General features: G+C 32.2%; 1 protein-coding gene across 1 annotated transcript in view; it reads left to right on the top strand.

The window, feature by feature from the left end:
- Esyt2 (Extended synaptotagmin-like protein 2) overlaps positions 1-15,823 on the top strand; it is a 125,874-nt gene extending 110,051 nt beyond the window's left edge. The window contains exons 16-20 of the mRNA XM_074176858.1: positions 330-510; positions 9,870-9,962; positions 10,014-10,110; positions 12,391-12,534; positions 15,425-15,823. Of these exons, the coding sequence (XP_074032959.1) occupies positions 330-510; positions 9,870-9,962; positions 10,014-10,110; positions 12,391-12,534; positions 15,425-15,502 (593 nt within the window). The 3' untranslated portion in view covers positions 15,503-15,823. The remainder of the gene's footprint in view (positions 1-329; positions 511-9,869; positions 9,963-10,013; positions 10,111-12,390; positions 12,535-15,424) is intronic.
- Positions 15,824-20,236: the final 4,413 nt, after the last annotated feature.

Genomic DNA, 20,236 nt, shown 5'->3' with positions numbered 1-20,236 from the left:
ACTTGAGTTTATTGTATACGTTAAAGGATATCCTTACAGGACGTAACTTCAGTAATGTTAGTTACAAAAGAAGTGGTAAAAAAAACATAGAAAGTTCCATTTCTTATTTTTCATGATGGTCTCCTACCACGTAGTAACGGCTACATTCATCAATTTATTCATTAATCATCAATGAATGGTCATGTATCTTCAAGAAAACATAATAATATATGAATAAACTGACCAGTGCAGTGAAACACGTCTTTAATAAAATCAATAGTTTGAAAATTGTATAATCATTACCAAGTATAAACAAAATATAATTCGTTAAGATCATTATTTTTATATAGCATCAGAAAATCAGGCATCAACTCCATTGATCAACGAGCAGCCGATTCAGCCAGATGCCCATCAGAGTGAAGACATACAAATTGAAGGAATACTGGAAGATTCATCTATATCGACAGTGAGCAATGTACTGCCTACGGAAAATTCCGATGTATTGTACCGCAGAACACCCAGCGTAACATCGTAAGTGTAGTTAATCACTGGAATTTCCTGATTTATTATATATTTGAGTCATACCTGTGTGTTTTTTTAACTTTTCAATGTACTATTATTGTTGCAGTGTGAAGCGTTTCAGTCTCCCTTGAACAGATGAGTTATTTCTTTCTTTCTCTAAAGATCAGAATATATGACAGAATGTATTCTTTCATCTATAGAAATTAATATCATTTTTCGTTTTGATTTCGACTTATGAATATTCAAAATACAAACTGAGACACAGCTGACAACAGGATAATTTTTTATAGGAAGTTTCCGTACTGTTTGTATGGGAGGAAACATTTTTCAAATAATGTAAATGATTCCCTGAATATTTTTATCAATTTTGGGGAAATTTATTCCTTTCAAAGTTTTTCGTTGAAATGAAGGGATTTGAGTTTTTGCAGAAATATAAATATTCTGTATCTGTATGACAGACAAGGAAGAGGGGGTGAACTGAGTTGTCCATGTCATTGACATTATCGACTTCTCCTGAATTCGTTTTATGACATCAATGCTACTTTGATTAGTTTCTCATACCACTTTCTGTTAGTATAATGACGAATGGTAATAATGCATTAAATTATTTTTTTTAAACTATCACCTGCGTTTGTGTAATCTACTCCAATAATTATCCTTTACACTTACATATATGTAAAACAAATGCCTTACATTCCCGAGATCAATCCCAAACTCAAGCTAAGGCCACTAGGCACCATTATGGTCACTCATTCACTAGTAACCTACTCAGCCTAAAATTATGTCAAAACTCACTAATAATACTATCCAGTAATATTTCGTTTGGGCCAAAGCTTCTAACTATCTACATTTTTCGAATATTCAAGGTGGTAATTCTATGGATGAATATGAGAAGAAAACTCATAAATTCATATCCTACAAGGCTGCTTGTAATGTACTAAACCACCGTCGGTCTAAAGCGATTCCTTCATGTCCTAGTGATATCATATAAAAATTAATCATCCCCACAAGAAAATGCACACTCCATGTACAACCTTACCGATTAACCTACCACCTCGAGTCAATTCACCACCACGACATTTCCCGACCAATCAGCAAGTTTTCGGAAAACCGCAAAACGTTTGGGACCCGACAAATATAATCAAAGACCATCGTACAGATAAGATTCAATACCAGTGAGTATTTCAACACGAAATACCCACCAACATAATCATTTTAGACCTCAAACTTCTCGCTCAACTTTCACGTTCGAAGAACTTTTCAATGTTAACATTAAGAAAAAGTTTATAATTGTGAAATACCCGAAGAATACAATGAATACTACAACGAAGAATAAGAAGTATGTGCTGAAGATTTCATTAATGAAGAAATGTTGAAGCATGAAAAAGAAAAATTTCCTGAGGACGTCAACAAAACACCAGAAACGTAGTAGAACTATACAGCTTCACCGATAAGAAAGAACTGCCCTACATAATTATAAGCAATCCACCTTTGAAACTTTTGATTGATACAGGCTCCACAAAATCATTTTTCAACTCTGAAGTGGCTTTTAAGTTTTTCAAAAATTGCATTAATCACGAGCCATTTGTAGTAACTTCAATTTTTCAAAAATATTCTCAAGACTATTGTGCCGAAATTCCTAGTTTTTTCAGAATTCAACAGTAGCTCCGATTTGAAATTTTATCAATTTACATTTCACAAAGTTTTTGATGGACTAATTGGTTTAAATAATTTGAAATTAATACAAGCACAATTAGATTTCATTAACTCGAATTTTATTCCTGCATTCGAAACGTTGCACATTTTTTACCACAAAACGAATAATAATCAGTCTTTTCTGTTCAACTCGAGCCTCATACAATTACACGTCTCAGGTTACCACAATGCGAATCTACTATCATATTACGACAACAAAATATTCAAGAAGCAAAATTACGAGAACAATTAACTATCGCATGTAATAATCTTGCGTTGGTAGAACTTATCAATTATACGGATTTTGAACTCAATATAGCACTGACCGACTCAATAAAATAAATAAAATTTGACATAGGTCAATTCTATTTATTTACGGCAGGTATTTCAACAAAATCGTCGCACCATTTGGATATAGAAAAATCAATCACAACAGAACATTTGAACGAGAAAGAGAGAAGACATATACAACGGCTATGTAAAAAATTATTCCGACATTTTGTACGTGCCAGACACACCACTATCGTTCACAAATCAAGTGAAACACTGGATCAGGACAAGAGACGAAATCCCTGTTTTTACCAAATCATACAGATATCCACATGTACACAAGCCGGAAGTGGAAAAGCAGGTAAACTCAATGTTGGATCAGGGAATCATCAGCTAAGCCAGTAACCCTGGTCTTCACCTATATGGGTCGTCCCAATGAAAGCAGACGCTTCTGGACAAATCAAATGGAGGATCGTCGTAGATTATAGAAAAGTGAACGAGAAAACTATCGATGATAAATATCCAGTCGCCAACATCAATGACATATTAGACAAGCTAGGACGATGCCAATACTTTACTACTTTGAACCTAGTCAGTGGCTTTCACCAGATTGAGATGGCGGAAGAGGATATTCCAAAAACAGCCTTCACAGTTGAGCACGAGCACTACGAATACACCAGGATGCTGTTTGGGCTTCAGCCAGCCACTACAAGGAAAAATATGTCTTACATATATGGACGACATTATTGTGTACTCAACTTCATTGCAGGAGCATATGATCAACCTCTCCAACGTCTTCGAAAGGTTCAGAGAAACAAATCTGAAGGTCCAACTAGATAAATCGGAGTTTTTGCAAAGGGAAGTAGCGTTTTTGGGACTCATCATCACTTCAGAAGGAATTCGACCAAATCCACAAAAAATTGAGGCAATCTTATCCTTTCCATTTTAGGCCTCAAACTTCTTGCTCAACTTTCACGTCCGAAGAACTTTTCAATGTTGAACATCAAGAACAAGTTTATAATTGTGAAATACTAGAAGAATACAATGACTACTACAACGAAGAATATCAAGAAGCATGTGCTGAAGATTTCATGAATGAAGAAATGTTAAAGCATGGAGAAAAAAATTTTCCCGAGGACGTCAACAAAACGCCAAAAACGTAGTAGAACTACACAGCTTCACCGATAAGAACCAACCGAAATGAATACGATAATTCAGACGATGGCTCGACACCATACAACTAGCCAACTATTCTATACTAAACCAGAAATCTTCAGAAAATATTACGATTTGATCACTGTCGATGCTTATTATTCCAATGCAATAATCGTGTTGTTCTGCACTTTCCTCTCCTCCATCCAGAAAAATTTACAATTTCCATTTATATTCAATCCCTACTAGTAACTTTACCACCATCATACCTCCAGCACCGTATCTGACATTGAATACTGGACTACACCACTATTCGCAGATACCATGCAAGAAGATCAACCATGGATTCCTTTGCCAAATTTTAATCATTCGAGGTGACCTTCAGCCACGAGATTGCATTTCCCAAATTTCACACCTCTGAAGATGAAGCCAGATGCCAACAAGTTTCGGTATCAATAAATGGTACCCTGATAGAGGAAATCACACCAGCTCACTATGTTGGTATATTCCCAAAGCCAACAAAAATATTTACTAAATGTTCCACTCCCGGAATGCAGGAATTGCACGGCACCTACCTTATGGATGCGGATTTGAACACCTGACCCAACTACATCAATTCCAAGGACTTCACATACGAGCAGCCCCTAGTCTTGCCAAAAGTCCGAACAATTTCAATACCATATGAGAAGAAGATACTACCTATCCTATCCCCCTAGATGAACTTCACAAAATTCACGAACAAAGCCTATTGCAACCCCTAGGTTTTGAGGATATTTCAGTCGACAGTACACACTTTTGGACTACCCCTGTATTCATCATTGCTACAGCGGTAATTGGGAATTTTGCTATTCAAATTCCGTCACACCCTACGATGCCAGAGGATCTCTGAAACACCACCAGTACCAGCTACCAGGATTCAAGTTTTATTCCACCCTCATAAAACTTCTTCAGGGGATGGAGAAGTTACAATCTGAATCCACGGAGATTCGACAACGTTCACGATGGGTCAGCGATACTCGACACCGCTGACGAAGATGAACTTGCATTTTTATTCTTATGAGAATTTTCACTTTTATATTCAGTCTGACTTGATACCCCCTTATTGTAACACGTGTTTTTGAATGAAATGAACTTTTTAAAACTCATTTTTTCGAAAACCAACTCTTAACTTACGTGTCACTTCAACAGCTATTTTAATTATTCATCTTGGCTATCTCGAATGTTAGCAGACGATTTCATTCATTTCCATATCGGGTAGTTGAAATTTACGATGTTTTGGTCTCGTCTGTGACATTCGGCCTCTCAGAAAACTTTTCTTTTAAGTAACTCTTGACAGATATTTTTAATGGGGTTTACAGTGGATAATATCTTTTCCTCTCAGAGTCATCCGTAGAATCTCCCCATTGAACATTCACATGATATGTAGAAACACCCTGTATATTAGCCCATATTCCGTGTTTGATTCCGTATCTGTTTGATCCCAGGGTGAAACTCACCAAGCTTTTTTTGACGGTTAGTAATATGAACCGAGATCTTGTTGAAACTGTATTGTAGTATCCTCACAAGTGAATTTCAGTTTATTTTGAGAATTACATTCTGTCTGATTTCTTTCAACGGGAAAAATTTTGAAATGATTCATTACATTTTTTATTTTATTCACGAGCTATTTTTCACGTTTGGTAATCGGAATCAAGAAAATGGCGTGAAAACTCTAGAATACAAGGTGTCAATTCGAATTTTTTTTACACTGGATATCTTTTTTCCGGAAATACTGTGAAAAATCAAAATTTTGAAGCTATACATCAGTTTTATTTTCGAGAGAAAGAGTTATTTAGAATATTCAACGCATAAAAGCTCAATACAATAATTTTTCATTAGTTCGGACTTCCATTGTCTAATATGATATAAAATGGTTTGAAATCCCTGAAAGATCCAATACAATTGAAAACTAAAAATGAATAGCTGAAAATAACAATTATATTAATATTATAGTAATGATAGTTACAAATACAAGTGGTAAAAAAAGATAGTTCTAATTTTTCATTGATTGAAAACCTGAAAGAAGCATTATCTCCAATGCAGGACAGTTATTTATTTATTTATTATTCAAACAGGCCTACAAGGCCTTATTACATGAATTTAAAAAAATTAAATATACATTTAATTTGATACATGCATATGGCTTACGTGCTCAATTGAAGTTTCTTGTGTACTGTGTAACGAATTTTTTGAAAGCGCTCAATGAAACTGTCCAATCTATATCCATCAATAAGTTGAATGTGTTGGCTAGTTGCAACATGATTATGAGCGGTGACCTAACAGTAGTACAAACTAGGGGGATATTTTGAACATAAGAGAATTTCTCATTCTTCTTGCAGGCACATTAAATATTATCCGTGTAAGGAGTTCAGGAGAGTTGACTCCATCCAGTATTTTGAATAGAAATATTAAAATTGATTGATTTCTTCTATCGACCAGAGACATTATTCTGAATTCATTTCTCAGTTGTGTTGTTCTAACTATTCTGTAGTCAGGATAGATACGATATTTATGGTAGTAGTACAAAAATCTCGAAAATTTGTTTTGAATTTTTTCTACTTCGAAAAATGTAGTTTGATATTCTCCTAACCAAATTTCTGATCCGAATTCAAGTTTCGTTCTGACTAATGTGTAGTACAAAATCTTTATAGAGAAGCTGGAAAAATATGATGTTTGTCTTACTATGAAGCCTAACATACGGTTTGCCGATTTAATTATATTTTTTACATTGCATCATGTAATCAAATGTTATCGGATATCTTAACCTTGTTATTCTCATAACACTGCATTTTTTCAGGTTAAAAAATAATTTATTTTTACAACTCCACTCGCAAACATATTGCAAATCTTTCTGCAATATAACAGTGTCTCCGATAGATTTTTTTTTTTTTGAGAATATCTTCAAATAACATACAGTTTGAGTGCTTGAGAACTGAGGGCAAGTCATTAATAAACATAACGAAGAGTAAGGCTCCTAAATTTGAACCTTGTGGTACTCGAGAATTAGTTTCATATTTCCCCGAGGTATTTCCGTTCTTAACCACTGAAAATCTATTTTCAAAATTACGTCCAAACATTTTGAGTGTGCTATCAGAGAGTCCAAACTCATTCAACTTTGTTGATAGTACATCGTGATCAACTTTCTATAGAAATGAACTTCAAATGTTCAAGCCCGTCTTGGATATACCTACACAGTAGGTTGAATGTACTGATGCCTATCAAAAAACAACTACTCCACTGGCTAATACCACGAATAGCGTTGGATTATCCGACAGGTCAGTGCAGGAATCTTCACAGAAAATTTCCTGCATATGCAATTGGCAATACAACTGAAAGAGTCAACCTTCAATTTTAGAACGGGCACACTTGCAAACCGGTTTCGGGCTCCTTAGCCACTCGTCAGTGCAAGATAGTGACCATCATCGACCTAAAGTCAATGATATTCCATAATTGAAAATCGAAATTTTTTCAGAGCATTTCATTCCTCGTCTTAAGTTGATCAAAAATGTCACTCCATCTAGTGGACGAGGTACTAACCAACTGCATATCCGAAATTTGTCCGATTCCTCTGAATAAGGAAGAAAAACTTTTTTTTATTAGTCAGTGGGCTATGTTTGAAGACAGGCAGTAAACAAATCAAAAGAAATGAACTTTAAATGCTCAAGCCCGTCTCGGATATACCTACACAGTAGGTTGAATGAACTAACGCCTATCAGAAAACAACTACTCCATTGGATACCACGAATGGCGTTGTATTATATCCGACAGGTCGACTCTTTCAGTTGTATTGCCAATTGCATATGCAGGAAATTTTCTGTGAAGATTCCTGCACTGACGCCTGTCGGATATAATTCAACGCCGTTCGTGGTATTAGTCAGTGGAGTAGTTGTTTTCTGATAGGTGTCAGTCCATTCAACCTACTGTGTAGGTATATCCAAGAACATTTGAACATTCAAAGTTCATTTCTTTAGATTTGTTTACTGCCTGTCTTCAAGCATAGCCCACTGACCAATAAGAAAGTGATCAACTTTGTCAAAGGCCTTTTTAAAATCAGTAAATATTACATCGAGTTGTGACTTACTCTCAAGTGTTTCATACCCTGTAGAAACAAAACTGAATAGATTTGTATTAACAGATTTTTTGGAAACGAAGCTAAATTGCTGAGGCGTTATACTATTCTCAACATATCCATATATCTTGAATATATAATTTGTTCAAATGATTTAGAAGTTGCCGGCATTATTGATATAGGCCTGAAATTTTCAATGTCCATCTTGTCACCTGATATGAAAATGGGAGTAACTACAGCTGTTTTCCATAAATCCGGAAATTGATTTGTTGTCAGGATTAAATTGAAGATATGTAGCAGAGGTGTTTCTAACTACTCATTTACACCTTTCAGTATATAGTGTGGAATACCATCTATTCCAGCTGCCTTCTTAGGTTTCAGTTTTTTGATTGCTTATTCATAGTTTTCAATTCAGTTACAAGTAATTCTAGAATCAAGATTTTTCAGAAAGGCTTCTTTAAAAAATAATTGAGGTACAATTGAAAAGAGAATTGAAAACCCTAAGGTGATGTGCTGCTAGGTTCATCTTCACAGGATTCTAAAAATACCATCTCCCTTTCATTTGGGGTTGGATGAAAGATATTAAAGTTGAGACGTTTTGAAATTGACACCCCGAATGATAATAATAATAGCTTCTCTAATATATAAATAAAATACTTGGCAAAATCAGAAATGTGTTGGGAATATTAAGCTGGGGCTACTCTCTCTATGAGAAATAGTATTAATAGAAATAATAATGAAAGTAACAAAAAGTATCAACAAAAGTATAAATTCAAGATAATATAATATATTTCAATCCATTTCGTTGTAAAAGTCATAATTTTTATTTTTCTTGAAATTACTAAAATTTTTATAATAACAGACATACTCAACGAAAGTCATTTTTGTGGATGAAAAATCAGTTTTTTATCGACCTTTTTTTTGGGTATTTGTTACCTTCCACAATCTGAAAAATATAAAAATTATAATGGAGAACTTTATACAAATGTAGAAGGGCAAACTTTTAAGTTTACCCCGATAAGTTACTGCGTAAAAATCAAAGTATTTTTCACAAAGAAAAATCTTCTATTTATCAGTAACTTGTCGTATTCAACAATTTTGCCTATCATAAAAATTATTTAGAAATAATACTTATCTTTTACGTTTCGGAGGCCAAAATCTGCCTCCGTCTTCAGAAATGGATACAAAATTCGAATATATTCGCAGTTATTTCTTTACTTCTTCGACAGATGTCAAAAAAGTTTTGAAATATGAAATTATGTCAATGTTATTGATTGACAACTGAAACATTCGATGTAAATACAAGGTACTCTCCGATATCAGTTTGTTGCCATTTCGCCACTATCCAAAGTTTTCTTCAAAATGGGTAGCCAAGTACGGTCTATTTCTAAGGAGCTATTCTCTCGAATAGCTCCTCTACAATTCTCTCCAGACATGAGAATATACGCTGATTCTTTTAGCTTACGTCTCTTAGAATGAGGCTCATTGGTAATCATTCTTGTTCTATTCCATTCCACCCGATGTTCACCGTCTGATTTTAAAATGTGTTCTGATAATTTTGATCCTGTCAATTGTCTATTTTTTATATAATCTCGATGTTCATTCTCACGCACTTTCAATGGTCTTGAGGTTTCGCCAATGTAACTTTTACCACAAGAACAAGGTATTTTATAAATACAATTTTTTGTTTTTTCTTCAGTGTTGTTGGGTTTTGTATGTGTGAGTATAGATCTCAGTGTATTTTTTGTTTTGAAAGTAGTTCTAACATCATACCTATTTCCAATTCGTCTTATTTTTTCAGATAGTCTTGGAATGTAAGGTATAACGTTAGTTATAATTTTTATATTTTTCAGATTGTGGAAGGTAACAAATACCCAAAAAAGGTCGATAAAAAACAGACATACCTATTGAGTTTTATATAACTTTAATATTTTATAAGAAAACCAACGCTTTTGATCAATAAGCCTTTGAAGTTTTAGTTCTGGTGAAAAGCATACAAACAACTTTTTTTTTAATTCTATCTCAAGTTTTGAAATTTGAAATAAAAATATTTGAATTCATTTTAACCTTCTTAGTTTTGATGGCAACTTATTTCTTCAATGTACCACCTCAGTGTAGTGATTGATGTACGATAAATTTTCAGATCTGCAGGAGAAGCTGGTCTTGGACGAATCCAAATGACTTTACGGTATAGCGTACAGAGACAACGTCTCATTGTTGTGGTCCATAAAATCATGTGAGTATGGAGGTTTTTTTCAAACTAAATATTTTCATGGATACTTTTAAGGAACATACCTCTCAAAGATCCCTCAAATATACCTGATCCTTACGTGAAGCTGTACTTACTGCCAGAAAGAGCAAGGGATACAAAACGAAAGACTCAGGTTTGTAAAATTGCTGTTTTTATTTTTTCATCATTCTGAAAATATGGACCTCAAAATCAACGGCTTCTGGTACTAAATGATACAATCTTAGATGAAACATAACAAACAGAAGTATTATCAAAATACAGAAAATGCCGAAAAATGTTCACATATATATTCGTATTTCCCTATCATAATACATTTTTCGCAGAAAGTTTATTCAAAAATTCGGTGTAGTGGGAGACTTGGAAACTTTCAAACTCCAAATTCTACAATTTTGATCGGATTATTCAATAGTGTGACTACTGCTGAGGTTCGATCAGAAGTAAAAATCGACTCCTTCAACAGTTAGTCAGACATTTATCTTACCATGATACATAAAAGTGTCCATTATTTGACCCTGCTGAATACAGACACATAACCTTAATCAAATTTTCATAAAAATTATTCACTTATATTCTCTTTTTTTGTGTATCCGGAAAATTCCTTTAGTTGTTTTTCAATCAACTCATTGTTGATACTGAATAATTTTTGAAGACTAGACTTCCTAACTTCACATTTGTGTTGATAAACACAAATACAACAGACCTCCCACTTTCGACAATTATTAAATTGAATGGCCCTAAGGTATCTACTAACCTCACCCTAAAAGTTACACATTTCACTTTTTCAAACTGATCATTAATATCAATCAAAATGTCCCAAAGGTTTGAAACAACTTCATTTTCAATGAATATTTCAGATGTTGAATACTATATTGTAATCGATGCCTTACAAGAATAAACGACCTTCAATCCTAATTCTATATAGTGGGTTGATCTTACGTTCAATGCCCCATGCACCAACTAATTTATGGCATAACAAAGTTATGGAAGCTATATAGGATTTTATCATCTTTACATTTAAAATTTCCTGAAAATGAAACTTTTCTTCTTATTTTCCCGTCTCATTTTTCTCTAAGACGTTTGGTTAAAAAAAATCCCAAACATAATTAGTTTCTAAATTTGTGAAAGCTGTACTGGACTTTTTGAGAAAATATCCGCCACTAGAGTTGTTTTAACTTTTTCCGATTTTCACATGCACCACTTAAGAATTGACGGCATTTGGCTGAAACTCATTTTTTACTTCAGAACTATAAAAATTATATATTTTCAAGAGGTACAATACTTTTTGAAATAACTTTTCCCACATCAGAACAAAAATAATGTCTCTTGAAGCGTGTTTTGCTCAACACCTTGGCATAATCATCAGGAGATGAAGACTCCTGATTCATCTCCTGATTGTTGAAAAGTATTTTCAATAGTTCATTTTACGCTAGAGGTTCCCAAATTCTACTTTTTAAAATACCATATGCCCCCTGAAAATTGTGTATGGGCTTGCTGTCTTTAAAGACCATTTTTGTCCCACACTCCATCAAATCTTATAATAAACTTCATCAAATGAACCCATTTTCTTTCACATCACAGTTGAAGTAAGTTTTTGCCAACTCAAAAGATTAGACTGCGCTGCATTTTATGCATTTTATTTTAATTTTCTGCTACAACTCATATAGTGAAACAATAATTTTTTTAATTTTTTTATGATACACTGAATCACATTCTGTGTATATCAGTTTCACCAAAACTTTGTTGTACTCTTATTCTCGCTCTTTATAGTATTTATGAAAATTTCAATTTGAGAAATTACATTGCTGGATATGTTGAAATAACACAATTTTCGTTTACTGGTATAGTCGATTTCAATACGAACATCGTTATGATGGTTTGACTTTTTTCGGTTTTTTCCCCATTTATCAAAAGCTTTTCATTCTTTTTCGTGAAATATTCTTAATTTTTGGACCAGTAATTGATACCGCCTCAGCTACTTTCTTGTGTAATTCGGAAGGCATTCCCATTTCTTGCTTCACGTCCTTCACGTCTTTGTCGCACATCGTTTCTTGCATTTCATCCAGTTTTTTTTTGATGCAGAAATCAATAATTTCCATTGCAACCTCCTAGCAACTCACAGCAGATCATATTTACTGAATCATTTTTCTCAACATTTTCTGCAAAATGTGTGATATAGAAAAAAAAAATCAAATATTATACTTAAAGATAAACTGCTTCATCTACTTGTAAAACGATCATTGACACATCTATGGAGCATTTTTTTTATCATCTTATAATGATTAACTATAATCACCCATTACTTTGTCATTTTCCATATAATCATATCTATGATTTTGCTGCAATTTATCTGTGAATTTGAGTAACACTCCAAATTGATTTTCCTCATCAATATGTAATTATATAAACATTTCAGGTGGTCAAAGATAACTGTAACCCTGTCTTCGATGAAACTTTTGAATATGTTCTGAGTCAAGGAGAAATAGGATCGAAACAGTTAGAAGTTACGGTTGGCACACAAAAGCAGCTGTTTTATACCAGTAGCAACATTTTGGGTCAAGTATGTATAATAATAAATAATTCCCTTTCAATTTGAATAATATTTTTAAAGGATAATAAAAAAGGGTCCACATGAAAACGGCTTTTTGAAAAAGTGCTAAGTGGCAAAAAAAATTCAAAAAATATTATATTAAATCAATGGTGTCACAGAATACTAATTCAATTGTAAAGCAAAGAAAAGTTTGGGGGGTTTTAGAGGTTCGATACCCCCCCAAAAATTTGTATGGGCTGAACAGGTTTCGTGGTTTGAAATTACGATGAGAAAGTCGTGGAACCATTTTCTTGAAAAAAAATGTTAAACAGTTCTAGAAATATTGGAATAAATCGATTTTCATTTCATGCTTTCCAAAGGGAGTAACTTTTTTTGTGTGCACATTTGCATCAAACTGAGTAATATCCAATTGAGTTATTTTTTACCTCAGAAAATATGTGGTTCAATTTATGACCCACCTTTTTGTTACACTCTTTATTTTCGTGAGATAAGAAAGTGATAATTTGGGTTTTATCCAATTTCACAATTATATTTGTAACAGAAACTTTATCATACATATTCTTTAAAAAGTATATACAAATACTTGTAATAAAAATCAGTTTTCCTAGTTGGAGTACTCTCATAATGTATAGCATCTAACTATAGATGGCTACAAGAAACTTATGTTGAAGTTCCTTCTGACAGAAATTAATAATTTTTCAAAAATTTTCAGTATGGAAAATAGTGTTCCACTTAGGTTTTCATTGTTATGATAAATAGAAAGGTTTTATTGGATTTTGAATAGAAATACATGCAAGTAGCCTATTGTGTATTATGTAGGATTACAAAAAATTATTGAGTACACCGATCCTGTTCAACGAATATACTCATTAGTATTTTAATAATGATTTACTTTCCAAAAAAGCATGACTTAGTTCAAATTATTTACTTGTCCCTTTATTATAAAAATTGGGATATTCTCCCGAGAAAATCGTCTTCAATATCAACGTAAATTCTATCAATGTATAACGTATTCGATTTTGAAAATTCTTCAGAGATTCATAAGGTACTTTTTGATGTTACTTTTTTACAAAATTTTTGATATATATTCTTTTCTTATTTTTTTTTTCACATTCGGCTTAATGTTCAATATTTTCATTTAATGGTCACTCAAATTATAGTTGATTATTAACAATTCAGAAGGTCTTGAAGAATTGGTAACTATATGGTCAGTTAATAATGTATTTTCTTTTTTTTTCAACGTATCTCAATGCGATATTATCTTTCATATACTGAAATTATTCGATTGATAGGTATATACAATTTCTTTTTGGTCAGAACTGTTACTGACTGAGTTTATACTCATATCAACCACTCAATTTTTCAGCTAATGTAGAAATCTGTTTTTATCCTCATTGGTAGAACGGTGAACTTCTACAATTATCAATTGAGCTAGTTTAACAGCCATAAACAGAAACTGAGAAGATTCGATATTGATAACTTCAGTCGAGAGATGTTGTTCAATATGTTAAAATACTTTCACAATAACATCATCTGTAGCATGGCATATTTTGTGAGTTTTCTTGAATTTTTCATTTGCCAATAAACAGTTTACACATTTTTTATCATTTTTGTTTTTGTTACATGTTCACCAGCACAAAAAAATACATCACATTGGAAGCATTCTGTTGAAATATTGTCATACACAATATAGGACTGTCAACAAAGAAAGAGTTTACTGCCTGGATTGATTATTTTTTGAAAAGATTTTCATTCACTCTTGGTGTAGAAATTTTCAAAATGTATTCGACATGGTCAATTTTAAAGCTATCTTCATTAATAATAATTATATCATTTTGTACAATGACATTTTTTTGAGTTGATCTGGGCCCAAGGATTTTTCTAATTTAACACCAGTAATATTGATTTTAGGCTGGTTCATCGTATTTTCTTGAATTTTATGGTAAATTTCCTCTTTAAGTTTCTTCGAATCAGTTCTTGAGTAACATTGAATTTGTATGGCTCTTGGCAGATTATTCACCACATCAATTTTTACTTTTAGTGTCACGGGATCAAGTTTTTCTGTAAGATTTTTTTGTGAACCTAACCATGATACTCTATAATTGTACTCTGTACCCTGTATATTGGAGAATATTTTTAAAAAAGCATTAGTGTATAAACAGTTTAAAATAACAGTTTAAAATAACTTCATCTCAAACTTCTAATGAAAGATCGATGTAACATTGTATACTAAAAATTATACCATTTTATTTCAAAAATAGTTTGTAGATGAATTGTTCTTTTTCTTGTCAAATTTTGATTCAAACCGTGCATGTTTTCAGACCATGAGCAATGTTCAAATAATTCATTTAAAAATAGCTTATCTCGCTACTTCATTTGCGTGGACTTCATTTGGGTTTTCTCAGATTTTTCAACATCAAAAAGTTTCAATGCATTTGTTTATCTTTGATCGATTTATAAGAAAAACGTACAAACTATAAATATATAGTTAACCAAAATTTTAGCCAAATAAACAATCAACTGAAATTATTTTCATAATATTCTATTCAATGTTTGACGTGATTCTTTTATTTGAAATATTTTCATTCATGAATCATTGAAATAAATCAAAGATTAAAGTGTTAAAACCGCATCCAAATCCGTGAGGCCCTTTTTGAGGTCAACGCGCATAAATGCACATATGAACAAATACAGACAAACAGACAGCGATCAGTTAAACTTTTATTATTTGTATTGATAATTGATACTCTCAACTCTCTCTATGAAATTATTGCCCATATTGCTTCTGAAACCAACACAATAACATTTCGAAAAAGTCGCGCAAGTTCAATTATTTTTATTCTACGAGAAAAAAATATTTCTTGTCAACTGAGAATAATTTGTGTGAACTCATTTTCAGGTGATAATAGATCTGGGAAAACTCAATCTAACTCAACCCTACAACGTATGGTTTGACTTGCAACCAGAAACAGATTGAGTTCAGTGTTCTGGAACAGCTTTACTCTCGCTTCATGGAGATTTCTATGTCGGCAATTCATGACAATCTCTATTTATATAATTCAAGATTTCAATGTCTAACTTTTCAATAGTTCATTGAACTGTTGCATTTTTTGGTGTATATATTTTGTACTTACTATATGTGTACTTGCTGTATTTTTTGTTGTCTCATTCTTACATGTATTCTTCATGCTCTCAAATGAAATGTTGAATAATCTGTGTTGGAGCGAGAATATAACTCTCTTCTATTCATACTGTTATACTGATGAATATATTTTAACCCATAAAAATTATGAGAAAACTTTTTTTTTATTCTATTATCCATCCAACACGCATTCAGACAGATAAGGACCAATAGTGCATTATTGTCAGTCACTCTAGTAGATCTCGAAACATCATACATTTAAAAAAAAAATTTTTCATAACAAATGAATTTTGAAACTGAAAATGCATGATGTATAATCACTAGGACTAGTCTAAATATGAAGGGTCTGATATATATCAAACCTATTCAACAACCTTAATTCTAGAGGACTTCTGTCAGAGTTAATTCTCTTGATGCTATAGGGTACTGATATTTCTTCCACACAGATATTGATCAACCCCGAAGTCGATCTTATTCACTAGAGTTTGTTGATTCTCTTACCAAATATAATGCATACCGACGCATATTACGAATTCACGATTCAACACCCGCCTATTAAGCGTTTCAAAAACATCGCATATGATTTGTAATGGTGTATGGGTAAAAATCGATTTGATGTACGTCTATACGGATTCTAAATTGAAAGTGAAATTATATTGAATTTGTCAAAAATTTTCATTGAAAAGCTGTGTTCTCCATTCACTTTAATTAATTTCTGTATTATTGTTGAAACGTTATTAATTTATTATTGAAGTAGGCACTTAAACTTGTTTGGTCTATATACAAGTTGAGTTGAATGATAATTGTTATCATTAGCAGTTGCAAAAGTTTTCTAAAAACGTTTTCTCATCAACATCACAATTGGTTGTTCAAAAATTCTTTCTTATCGCTCATAATCTTTTTATCAATAGTAAAATACATACATTACTTATCGAATATATTGTTCTTTGTCACGCAACTATTTTGATTCATTATAAATAATCTTTATAAAACAGAAGAGATAATTTTTGAAATGTCTATGCTTATGTGTTAAAACTAAAAACCATAAAAAATTAGTTTCACGATTTTATCTTATTTTTGGATTGGAATATATTAAATAATATAACTACAGTACATTAAATATAAGTTAATAATAATAATATTTATTTTCCATAAGACAAACATGTATTGGAATAGTCAGGTATGTGAATACAAAAGAATCATACACGATTTCTCGTGTCAATGCTATGATAGGAGCTATGTCGTCCAAACTTTAATTGATTAGTATAAATATAAACGCACATTTCAAATATGAATACCTCCACAAGAGTTAATATTTTGTATTACTTGAATAAGTCTCTGCATGATACTTGTGGGTCAACTCCAGCCAAGATTTGGAGAACCTTTTTTTGTATGACAAAAACACTTTTCACTGATGAAGAACCGCCCCATAGACAAATGCCCTATCTAATTCGTGATTCTACATGGGCATGGTAATAATTCAATATTTGTTCACTTTCTAAAATCATTTTGAGATTTCTCATCAAATATGTAATAGATGATAATTTTGAGGTGAGTTGACTACTTGTCTTTTCCAGTTCAGACAGTGGTGTAACGTGAGTCCTAAAAATTTACATTCACTGACATTCGAGAGTATGCTGTTGTTGGCATTTATTTTAATGTCAGAACAAGTTTTTTGTTCATGGTGAAAATTAATAGAAAACATTTTTACTGAATACAGATACTACATGAGACTAAATTATTTGGTGTGCAGTTACACTCTTCTCCAAGGGAATATCGCATTTATTAGATACCAATAATGAATTATTGTCTGCATACATAATGCATGTATTATCAGCGACTGCGGTATTCATATCATTAAAATATAATATAAATAATAATGGTGCCAAAACAGACCCTTGGGGGCCCCAACTCTCAAAATTTGAGATCCATATAATAATCCATAGTAATAATAGTTATTTGAGTTTCGGATTTGAATATACACTGATGATCAGTAATTGAAACAAACTGTCTTTTGTTTTTGGTAAAAGACTCAATCCAATCAAATGCGTTACCTCTGATGCCATACGAATACAATTTATTTAACAAGATCCTGCGATTGACACAGTCAAATGCCCTACTGAGATCATAGAATATCCCAATAGGGCATCCGCCGTTTTCGATGTTTTTCAAAATTTTGGCATAAAATGCTGTAATGACATGTTGGATTTTCTAGATCGGAAGAGTAGAAGAAATAATTTTATGAATCTCAACAAAAAGAGGTACAATTTTACCAATTTTCAGTTTTTCGTGAAAAACTTTGGATAAAGGACATGTCAACTATGTAAGTGAGAGGATATATTTTTATTCTGATAATAATTATGCTTAGTATATAATATAAATCTACGATGTAGTTCTTTTGATCTACTGTAACTTTCTGATACCTCTGGGTGAGAATTTTTGAGGATGAATAGATCCTTCAAATTTCTACTTGAAGTTTTTACCTCTTCTTAAACCCAATTTTTTTATAGATTGAGGTAACACTTTTTCGGAGGAAAAGCCTTATTGAAATATTGACGATATGTACTATAAAACGTTTGGAAAATTTCATCCACATTTGGGTAGAGTGACATCCAAGAGAGATGACAGAAAATCCCTATGTTTTTGTGAACTGAAGAATTTCTTATATGCATTGAATGATGATGGGATAGATTTTTCAGAAAAATTACTCTCAATTAGTATTAATCTATGATCAGACAATGTATCATCTAAAACACATATCACAGTGTTCGGCAAGTTTATAAAGACATGATCTATTATACTTTGCGAAGTTGCTGTTAATTTAGTAGGCCATTCAAACTTTGAACAGAGATTGAAACTTCTTAACATATTTTTCAAATTAAGAAAATGATATACTTTATGTTTGAAGGTGATTGACAATGTTTCGTGATGAATTTCACTAGTTCGGACTTCCATTGTCTACTATATAAAATGATTTGAAATCCCTGAAACAAGTAAAAAAGAATAAATAAAAAAGAATAGTTGAAAATAACAATTATATTAAGCAACAATAAACCTGAAATGAAATGATAGTGAAATAACCTACAAGTAAAAATATAATAATTGAATAAATAAAAATTAAAGGAATGAAAAAAAAAAATTATAAAAAAAATAAAAAAGTGTAGAGATTCCAAGTCACGTTAGTTCACGACGTTTCGATTGTTGGTATCTACAATCGTCTTCCTTTAATTTTTTATTTATTCAATTATTATATTTTTACTTGTAGGTTATTTCACTATCATTTCATTTCAGGTTTATTGTTGCTTAATATAATTGTTATTTTCAACTATTCTTTTTTAATTATTCTTTTTTACTTGTTTCAGGGATTTCAAATCATTTTATATAGTAGACAATGGAAGTCCGAACTAGTGGGATATACTTTATGTGAGTTATTGGTAGAATCCAAGTTTATGTCACCAGCTAAATTTATATCAACATTTGGTTTGTAAAGATTTTCAAGTATAGTAGAAAGATTATTGATGAAAGTATCATAGTCACCATCAGGCAATCTATAGCAAGACAGTACTATTAGATTTTTATTATTTCAAGGAACTTCAAAGATTTCCAATGATTTTCCAACACAGAAATATTTTAAGTTGATTCAATAGCAGTTAAAATCATTTCTGACACAAATAGCAGCACCACCTTTTTCGAATTCTTCTCTACAGAAGAAACTACTTAAATCAATTTATATTAAAACAACGATGAAAATAAAATAAAAACAACAATAAAAATTAATTGACGCTCAGGGGCGACTTGGTTGATTCCAGTGGCGCATTTGCTTTTTCAGCTGCAGGAAAACCCGGAAAAACCTGCAGCACCACATCATCTGAAGATCTTGATCTAACAATGTCCTCTCTCTTATAAAACAAAATGTAGGGTGTCTCCAGAGGCTCCAATAAATTCAATGCATTGCTTAAATTTTATCCTAAAATTTTTCTCGATAAACCCAACAGTTCAGTCCAGATTCATTACTCTTCGGAAATTCCTGCTTACTCTAAATGAGCCATAACCTTCTGGATATCTAGCACTTCAGGAAAAAATGATTCTTATAGCTTCAGTAGATCAGCAGCACTGCTATTTTCATTGAATCTGGATACACGTATGTTCACAAGCTTGGGTACCCCCTTCACTTCAATCATCATTGTTGACGATTATACATTTCCTTCTTGAACGTAGATGTAAGGACTTTTTGCAATTTTCCTGACTTCTCTTCATTTTTTATTGTCACTTCGTTATTTCTCTGAGCATGCGTCTCTAGCTATTAGTCTCTTTTGCTCCCACGTTTGAAGGGTTCACTAAGTTTGTAATTTCACTACACTTATTCCATGTTTGAATATTCATCATTTCGGTTGATACAGTTTTAGTGTTCATATGGGGATTCCCAACCTTTTTGTTGGATTCATCTACCTTTGGCCTTTTTTCTTCTCCCATTGTGTTTTACGGTTTTTGTCAAGGCGGAAGGTATTTTCTTATCAGCCTGACTTTTTTCGTCGCCACAGACCGTTCAGAGTTTAACAGTTCGGTTTG

The sequence above is a fragment of the Leptinotarsa decemlineata genome, unplaced genomic scaffold, assembly GCF_025532065.1.
Source record: "Leptinotarsa decemlineata unplaced genomic scaffold, Ldec_3_MD MMD2_P_RNA_scaffold_14, whole genome shotgun sequence".
Lineage (NCBI taxonomy): Eukaryota > Metazoa > Arthropoda > Insecta > Coleoptera > Chrysomelidae > Leptinotarsa > Leptinotarsa decemlineata.
Note: the sequence above shows the minus strand (reverse complement) of the source record. Positions and strands in the feature narration are given on the sequence as shown.